Source organism: Podarcis bocagei (assembly GCF_964188305.1).
Source record: "Podarcis bocagei genome assembly, chromosome: 6".
NCBI classification, from domain to species: Eukaryota; Metazoa; Chordata; class Lepidosauria; order Squamata; family Lacertidae; genus Podarcis; species Podarcis bocagei.
Genome location: NC_138130.1, coordinates 73,581,322 through 73,591,293, shown reverse-complemented (window position 1 = coordinate 73,591,293; position 9,972 = coordinate 73,581,322). Strand labels below are relative to the sequence as shown.

The following is a 9,972-nucleotide window of genomic DNA, read 5'->3' as shown; positions in this document are numbered from 1 at the left end:
CTAAGCCATATTGAGGGAGATGCTCTATTTCACATTGTTTACAAAATCTTAGTTAAGGAAGGATGTGGCACACTCTGCGTTTGCTGTCAATCTGTTGTACTGAAACAGGACACTCCCACCTCCCCCAAACTATCCGATAATTTCAGTTACAATTTCAAAATTGCAACTAAAGGTTACTGGAAAGTCTTTGAAGTGGCTCTCAAGAGAATTTAGAATTGTTTTCAGAATTTTTCAGTTTTGTGTCTGCTGAATATACCAATGGATCAAATACTACTTATGATTTAAAATACTTTATTAAGAGTACAGTGTACCGGCAATGTACTTAAAAGTTTTTTTTATTATAAACAACCAATCCAATATTCCTTGTGTTCTTTTTTAATACGCTGAATAAACACCTTTAAAAACCTACATCTCTTTATATATATAATGTTTAAATGTTTAAGCAATACAAATATATCACTTTGTGTAGAGGGGAAGCACAGAGCCATTTTTAAAATACTGCTTTCATTTTTCCATTCTACAAAACAGATCACATTACTGTTTCAACTGTATATAAAGATTTTTGTATGCTTCAGCCGTAATATATTCTACATGGTATTTGACTGAAGTCTGCATTCATCTTTACTCAACACAGTTAAAACCTAATAATCATACTAGCTTGTTAAGGGTACATTTAAACCTGCTTATTCTTGATTTTATGTCTTGATTTTTTGGGAGCACTTTATAAATTATGAATATTGCATACATGTTGGGAAGGCAGGTTTCACTGGAAGCAGTGAATGATTCTCTGCTTTGTACTGTAAAGGCAAACATAGTGCTTAAAATATATGACCTTGGTAAGTATTAGAGCACACAGTATTTTGAGATGCAACATCCTGTTTTGCTCCATTATAATGATAGTGATCACAAGGTTAAGGTTTGTACAGATCATCTCCCTGTTGTTTGCTGTAGCAACAGATTTTACCTTTAGGTGGCTGCATTCTACCTTTCGAGCAGAGCTGAAATCAATCCACTATAGAGCGGCAAAAATCTGCAGAGACATAGCTTCCAGTTACTCCAAAAGCACCATAGAAGCATGTGTATACAGTCCCTTCAATAGTTAGCTCCATCTATGCAAAACAAGCGTCTTGAGGAGCAGGCCTTACAAGCAAGCTGTAACCTGCTTTTGCCAAATAAAAGTCCTGTTGGACATACAAAATTAAAATGAATAGAGAATAAAACCTACCCTTAGGTGAGTTCTCCACAAAATGATGCAGGCATCCAATCTACCTCAGGCCAAGTGGTGAGCATTTTGCCACACTTTCAAATGGCAGAACGATTATTGACATGGGCTCAGTCAAATGGTTCTCTGGCATATGGCTGCCATGTTTAAAAACACAGGCTATCTGAGTACAGAGCTGTACAGAGAGCATCATTAGCTTTCCAGAATGTTCAAATAGAGAACTGTATATTTGCAGCCTGGGCATATAAAGTAGCAGAAAAGCTAACCTGACAGAATAACTTAAATGAGTTGAAAAATAAATCAGAACACGTACTTCGGCAGTATGCATCAATAAAATTCAGAATACATACTTTTCCATAAAAGGTGCCTCAAACAATGATAAATAATAAACTACATCTTTCAAAATATGTAGAAGGCACCAGAAGAGACTTAAGAGGGAGCCAGCTTCCCAAGTATTTTATGACATGTTCCAAGTTCCTACAACAGATCCATAAATCTGGACAACTATAATTAAGCAGCCAATGCTATCAAACAGTTAACACAGTATTGTTAGATTTCAGAATGAACAATACTACACCCACAACACATTTCCATCTCTCAGCTTGCCTGGCTTAGCCATAGCTGGATTGCAGCCATTTGGTATCATCCTTTGCTCTGCCATTTGTCTTATCTCTTGCTCTACCATTTTCCAGGTATTGTTGCTCCACACTCATACCAGTGGACGTAGTTAGTATGCGTCTCCGCGCCTATTTTCCCAAACTTGACCGGCTCCTGTCGCACCGCTCTAAAAAAGCCTGGTAAAACAAAATGAGGGAAAGTAGAAGTTGAACACTGAAATGCTGGTTCTGGTATTAACATTTGCCTAGGTGTACACTAGGTGTAAAATCTCTCACAGCCTCCCTTTCTTCTCCTTCTATTTGCCAGGAGGTGATGGGACCAGTGGCCATTATCTTAGTTTTTTTGATGTGGAGCTTCAAATATGGTTTGAAGCTCAACATCAAAAAAACTAAGACCATGGCTGCTGGTCCCATCACCTCCTGGCAAATAGAAGGGGAAGAAATGGAGGCAGTGAGAGATTTTACTTTTTTGGGCTCCATGATCACTGCAGATGGTGACAGCAGCCACGAAATTAAAAGACACCTGCTTCTTGGGAGAAAAGCAATGACAAACCTAGACAGCATCTTAAGACATCACCTTGCCAACAAAGGTCCGTATAGTTAAAGCTATGGTTTTCCCAGTAGTAATGTATGGAAGTGAGAGCTGGACCATAAAGAAGGCTGAGTGCCAAAGAATTGATGCTTTTGAATTATGGTGCTGGACGAGACTCTTGAGAGTCCCATGGACTGCAAGAAGATCAAACCTCTCCATTCTGAAGGAAATCAGCCCTGAGTGCTCACTGGAAGGACAGATCGTGAAGCTGAGGCTCCAATACTTTGGCCACCTCATGAGAAGAGAAGACTCTCTGGAGAAGACCCTGATGTTGGGAAAGATGGAGGGCACAAGGAGAAGGGGACGACAGAGGACGAGATGGTTGGACAGTGTTCTCGAAGCTACTAACATGAGTTTGACCAAACTACAGGAGGCAGTGGAAGACAGGAGTGCCTGGCGTGCTCTGGTCCATGGGGTCATGAAGAGTCGGACACGACTAAACAACAACAACAACACCACACCTAAGATTTTTAAAGTGCACATTTAAAAGTGTAAAGTAAGGGGAGTGGACTTTTTCCACCTGTGGGGCACATTCCCTTATACCTTTGGGGGAAACTGCATGTCCATGGCGATTAGGACCAGAGGCAAACATGGGTACAGCTACAGACAAAAGTGGGCAGAGTGACTCTTAGTGCAGTAGTTTGTGTTTTAGCCATGGAAAAGTCTGAGATTGATACATCCCTTTTCTCCATCTGGGCAGCCATTATCACAGTTGAATGATTCATTCCAGCCAGCCAAAAGCATTCAAGTAGGGCATAGAGCAAGGCCACTTGGAAGTGTGGCCTGAGGAGAATCTGAAGAGCTGAGCAGAGAGGTCTGGAGGCATTCAGCCTCTGGGCCTGAAGTTCTCTAGCCCATAGGGCAAGACAACGACAAGCATGAGCAAATTTTAGTTTGCAAATGTGTGTCCTAAATAAGCTTTTAGGAAGCCAGGCTTGGCTGTGGATCCATGTCAAGTGTCCAAAAAGTCAAGACACAAACCCTTTAGAACATACCATCTTTGGTAGGTAGTTGATCCGACTGAACATGTGGCCCTGTTTTTCCATCTAAATACGAGTCCACAAATTGACAGTGATCTTCTCCATGCCCCCTCTGATCTCCTATGTCGTAAAATTTACCTGAAAACATGAAGATCACTTTTAAAAAATGAGTGAAATTCAAATGCCATTAAATAATGATTAGAGGAGTGTTTATGACCGTCCTAAAGAATTTGACAAGAGGTGCATAAAACTGACCAGTCCCTGACCAGTGGACCATGCCTACAGCCCTATAAACATGTTTGGCCAAATCCAATTTGCTGCTCCCCACCCCCAAAAAGCTAACCGACCCAATTGCAACTTACTTTACATAGCTTTGCACATTCACATCTGTGTGTGCTGGTCCTCATTTAGCTGGTTGTACATCTGTGGAAGCCTGTTCCATGGGTATATGGCCCACTACCTGGATCATTTGCCATCTCAAGCATGTACCCTGTCAGTGACAATCTCTGCTAAGCCGGCAGCAGCCTTTTCAGGTGACTACAGATTCCATGCCCTTTAAAGTTGAAGGCAGGAATCTTTGTTCCACTTTACCATCAGTGAAGCACTGAATGAAGCAAGTGGGGATGATCTAGCCTACAATGCTGTACATCCTGTTCAATCCTTAAAACAACATACTGATGCAGCTGGTGCTGGGATGGCTTCTGGATTTTTGATCGCACAGAGATGAGTCACTGAGAGCCATAGTCGGTCATTGCCCAGTGTTCTTCCACATGGCAGATGGAGCACAGCATTGCCACCCAAAGCAGTTAAGGGAAGCTTTTTCTTCAGACAGCAGCATTGACAAAGTGCTCTGATGGCATGATGCCCCTGGTCAGCTCACAGCACCAACCATCCCATACTGCTGCCCTCAATTTCATACCTGTAAGTGAATCGCTGAGGTAAATTTTGTATCGGAGGGAGTTGCACAACTGTACACCAACAAACTTCTTGTACCAAGTCCTCTTGACAAACTGTTTCCCCTTGCATTCAGAATAGGAATCAGAATTGAATTTGATTTGAGTCCAGATGGCATCTTTTCCCACTGTAAGGGAGCAACAAATAATCTATGTTCAAAAATATGTGCGTAGACATTGGAATGAAGTGAAAGAAAGAGACATATAGGAACATTTTTTAATTTTTACCCTGTCTTCCACTATGAAATGGCCTCAAGGCAGCTCACAAAACAAAACAAAACAAAACAAAACAAAACAAAACAAAACAGTATAATAAACAAGAGTTGGAAGATAAACCAGAAGAACTAGCAGATAAAAAGGAAAGTAGGTATAAATAGGAAATAAAAGGTTATGAAAAGGTCTCATATTTACACCAATTTCTGATCAGCACTCAGGCACAAAAGCGTAGTAACCAGTTAGACAGGAATAACAGCTCTAATTTGCTCAGCTGAATTGATGGGACAACTGATTTGTACATTTCTTTGAAGTTTAGGTTTCAACCAATAAAAAGGTTTAATACATTGTAGCAAGAGAAATACGGGATGTGTGAAAGGGTCTTCTGCAATGCAGCACTGAGATTGCAGAACTTGGTACCTAAGTAAGCCAGGCAGGTTCCTTCCTTATACCAATGTCTGGTAACTTCCCTATTGCATTTAAATTACTGTTTGTTCTGAGCTTTTCTAGTTCGCGTTTCTGCTGTTGCTATAGCCGGCACTATTCACTTTATTGCTTTGATTATATTATTGTTTCAATTGATGATCTAAGCTGCATTGGAGGCCCCTTTGGGGGCTGAAAAGTGGGGTAAAAATGGATTTTGTAACTAAAATAAATGCTGAGAAACACATTCTGTTGGGGGGGACGAACCACAGAAAGGAAGACTACCTTTTACGCCATATTAAACATGAGTCTCCTAAATGAATTAAGAAACTTACCCTCCCTCAACTGTATCAGATCCTTTCCTCCTAGTTAAAGACCTTATACAGAGCTTACAGTCCCCCACAATAAAGCTGATGGCAGCCAACATTTTTCAGAGAGCTGCAGAAGCTGATGGCAGATTTTCTATAGCAGTGGCTGGACACTGCTGCATGCTCTGTTAAATCACTTATTAAGTGAGAAACAGCCTATTCATTTCAGAGAGCTGTCTTTTAATTTAATGACAGGCCTGAGAAAATATGAGCTGTGCCTGGCTCATTTCTGCCCCTTGGTTCTGAGCCAGTGGAGCGCCACCTCCAATTGATTGGGCAGGCCTCAGGTAAACATTTAGACTGGCAGGAACTCTTTGCAAACAGCGCAGGTCAAAAAAACCAACCCCCCCCCAAAAAAACCCATGAAATCATATGCAAAATGCCTTTCTCTTCCAAATCCACTCTGTCATACGGCAGTACATTATCTCACCTCAGAAAAATGCTCTCACCAGAGTATACTATAATGTATAAAGGACTTACTTGAGATTGGCTCCGTCACTCTTGGGTCCGCTAAGGAGAAAAAACAAGTGCTGGGTCAGACTGCAAAATAACTTCTAGCATTTCAGAAGTATGCTAGGGAAAAAGGTTTACTTCTTCAGTTGACATGAATTGTAATCTGTACAACTGCAACGTGGTTTGAAATCAAGACAGAACACTTGTGAGCTTACGTTAAACTAATAAGCTGCTCATGACTACTTTGAAATACCAAATACTGTGCTTTTAAAAGTGCTGTCTACCTGATGTTTTGATCTATTTTAGGACCTTTTAAATGTGTCAGGGGGGTATATTTTTTGTGTCTTTACATTGTATTTTGTGTCTTTACATTATAAACAACCATAAGGCCTTAAATGAGGTCATGGTAATTTTGAGAGTAATTAATTAATTAATGGCATTTTAAACCAGGCAGGGAGTTGTATTTGAAAATAAAATAAAAATTAACAACATTTCCAGGTACCAGATTAAAACGTCATTCTTGAGGAAGTTTGTGTAAATGCATAATTCCCATATAGCTTTCACTTTATCTGCTGATTTTTCTTACAGTGGGTAGATATTAAAACGCGTAAAGAGCTAGAGAGGCTTGTAGCTAATTGGTACACTTATTAAAACTCTTACCTGATTCAGTTTTAAATGGCTTTGATTCGGTGCTTGGTCCTTCACCAAGGGGGTTGCTAGGTATCACAACAAATTCATAACTAGGAAGAAAATGGAAGGGGGGATACACCCAGTTCTTTATTACAAACATCAAGCATTGCATGGTAAAGTTTATCATTGGTTTATCTAAAAGGACTGTTGTAAGTATTCCTGAGAATACAGTGGTACCTTGGGTTAAGAACTTAATTCGTTCTTGAGGTCTGTTCTTAACCTGAAACTGTTCTTAACCTGAAGCACCACTTTAGCTAATGGGACCTCCCACTGCTGCTGCGCCGCCAGAGCACGATTTCTGTTCTCATCCTGAAGCAAAGTTCTTAACCCGAGCTACTATTTCTGGGCTAGCGGAGTCTGTAACCTGAAGCGTATGTAACCTGAAGCATATGTAACCCAAGGTACCACTGTACTATGATTTTGCTACATAGCTATAATTTCTACATTGAAAATTGCACGAAAGTTGCACATATATAATCACATGGACCAAATGCATACATGCATATTTTGCCACATATACATGCTACTGGGACCCACAATCAGTAAGGCAATCTAGAATCATAGAATTGTAGAGTTGGAAGGGACCCCAAGAGTCATCTAGTCCAACCCCCTGCAAGGCAATTCTGCTGTATATGCATACACAAACAACACAAAACACACACCTGAATTTGTTACTTGTGATTATTTGGAAACAGGATGAAAGCACATTTCTGTATCCTAGTGACTTGTGTGTTAGAAACTCATTTTGTATGAAGCCTCTCTGAATGTGTAAGTTTTCATGAAAACATTTAAGATATACGGGTAAGTGTATATGGTCCTCTCTCTCCTCTTGAGGGGAATTCCTTGCACAATGAACTCACCCTCAAAGCTTGTTCAAGTGGTTCTGTGACAGGCCTCAGGGCCACTTCAGGTGTTATAGTAGTTACCATGCACCTACGTCTATTTTGTAATGTAATTACATATTTTTTCACCACTAGAAAGCTGTGGAAACACAGGCATCAGGGACAATGACTGTGTAAAAAGTGGAAGTGTGCAGGTCCCAAATCAACATGTCAAAGATGCATAAAACAGTGCACTGTGTCCTCTACATGTTTACTATCTAGTGTTTTAATGCCAAGAAACAGCTTTTAGCTTCATTTCTTTTGTGTGGTCTATGCAGCTCTTTGGGGACGTGGGTGGTGCTGTGGTCTAAACCACAGAGCCTAGGGCTTGCCGATTAGAAGGTCGGCGGTTCAAATCCCCATGATGGGGTGAGCTCCCATTGCTCGGTCCCTGCTCCTGCCAACTTAGCAGTTCGAAAGCACCTCAGAGTTCAAGTAGATAAATAGGTACCATTCCAGAGGGAAGGTAAACAGTGTTTCCGTGTGCTGCTCTGGTTTACCAGAAGCAGCTTAGTCATGCTGGCCACATGACCCGGAAGCTGTACGCTGGCTCCCTCGGCCAGTAAAGCGAGATGAGCGCCGCAACCCCAGAGTCATCCGCAACTGGACCTAACAGTCAGGGGTCCCTTTACGTTTATGCAGCTCCTGAGACAAGCACTGTAGTTGTACATTGTCTGAAGTCCTAAGACAGATATGCAATCAGCACTCAAGTGCAAGCTAGATTACAAGGCCACGGAACCCCTAAACAGTGTATGCCAAATAGTTATTTGCCTTCAACTGTTGGCACAGGTTATGGACCAAAGAAGTCCACCACATCACATATAAGAAAAATGTTCTCGCACAGATTAAGTGAACATTATTTGTATTGCAGTAAAGACTTTTTCCATAGGAAATTGCTATCCCATATGGAATCTTGGCAAGCAGAAGGAATGGCACTATTTTCCAGATCTTGCAACAGTGCAGAAATGTATGTGCATAGAAAAGGGGAATAAAAAACCCTCTCAATATGCAGTTTTCAGTTGAGTTGCTGGCTTAAAATCTCAAGCAGAAAAGGTACATCTATCATGAAATCTCTTTATTTAGATTTATTGGCATATTCAGAAAGTTACTAGAAAATCTTTCTAACCACTTTGCTGAGCTTGTACACCATTTTACCTACTAGTATTTAGATCTAGAGGAAGTTTGAACTTTAGACTTATCCCTTCTTTCCATTGCTTCTGCTCACAGTACTGTGTTTTGAAAAAAATACCGTATTTTTCGCCCCATAGCGTATTTTTTTGGGGGGAAATAATGAAAAAAAAAATTATTTCCCCCCCGCGAAGCCCGGGAATGCAGGCAGCTCTGCGCAACCCTCAGGAGACCGGTGCGAAGTCATGCCGGTCTCCCAAGGGTTGCGCAGAGCTTCCTGAAGCCTGGAGAGCTAGAGGGGTCGGTGCGCACCGACCCCTCTCGCTCTCCAAGCTTCAGCGAAAGCCTGCATTCTCCCCATAGGACGCACACACATTCCTCCTTAATTTTTATTATTGTTCATGCTCAAATTATATAGACAAATTGTGAATTGTTAAATCATAAAGCTTTTAATCTATGGCCCAAAGCAAGAAAACTGTTTTCCGGTTCAGTGTCAAAGCTGTTCGGCTGAGTAGGCATTCAGTGAGACCAATTCCATTGATGTTCCCTTAATCTTTAGGCACACAGAACTGGCCATTTACCAGACAAGGATAGCAGAGATGGATAATTTAATTGGATTGGAAGAGGGCAGGTGTCCTCTTGTATTAAACAACCTTGAAATATTTTTCATATCTCAAGAAGGCACACATAAATTTCTTTAGAGACCCAATTCTAGCTAAGGTGTGAAATGGAGATGGCATATAGAGAGATTCAAAACTATATACATCAACATATGAGCAACCTGAGACTTTACTTTCAAAAACATAAGGAAAGCGATAATTGAAAGCTACATAATCCGGAGAACTTTGCAGGAACAAGAACAAAAGTTAAGCATGAGCCCCATAATCTGAGTAAACTCAAATGTGAAAAGGGCAAGAAATTGTGGATTTCAGAATATGAAAAGGCATCTTTCTGAAGAAAACATTGTGGGAGGAAGACAACCATGGAATAACCACCAGCAATGGCCAGTATGATGGGACAGAGAGCAATAAATGGCTCTTACAGTAATCATGAAGACCTCTTGAACATATTGGTGGTGGAGTCTGGGTAAGCACTATGCAAGCATACCGTTGGTAACTGGAAAGGCATCCCTAGTGCAGACATCACTTCTGACATCATCAGATCACACTGGGTGCTGCTGACTAGATACTAGCAGCTGTTTGCTTGATGTTGATCCAGCCCCCTTGCCTCCACAGCTGCTTTGGGATGCTAGTAGGTAAGAGCATGGACCCCTCCTTTACCTGGCCTGTTTGCTCAGTGATGCTTGTGGCTGATTCAGTGCCACCTGCCACACCTCTCAGTACATAATCACCTCACACAGGAAAGTGTATGTTTGACAACTCTACTAAAAATAATGGGGCAGCATAGGCAGTATGGATAAATCTCAGCCAATGGCTCCAGCTGGATAGCTGC

General features: G+C 41.2%; 1 protein-coding gene across 43 annotated transcripts in view; it reads right to left on the bottom strand.

Annotated features, from left to right (window-relative positions):
* Positions 1-274: 274 nt before the first annotated feature.
* ABI3BP (ABI family member 3 binding protein) overlaps positions 275-9,972 on the bottom strand; it is a 141,603-nt gene continuing 131,905 nt past the window's right edge. For all 43 annotated transcript variants that reach the window (XM_081198906.1, XM_081198868.1, XM_081198867.1 and 40 more), the window contains 5 exons: positions 6,482-6,561; positions 5,849-5,878; positions 4,331-4,492; positions 3,427-3,549; positions 275-2,016 (listed from right to left, as the gene is read on the bottom strand). In XM_081198906.1, coding sequence (XP_081055032.1) covers positions 1,901-2,016; positions 3,427-3,549; positions 4,331-4,492; positions 5,849-5,878; positions 6,482-6,561 — 511 coding nt within the window. In that variant the 3' untranslated portion in view covers positions 275-1,900. The remainder of the gene's footprint in view (positions 2,017-3,426; positions 3,550-4,330; positions 4,493-5,848; positions 5,879-6,481; positions 6,562-9,972) is intronic.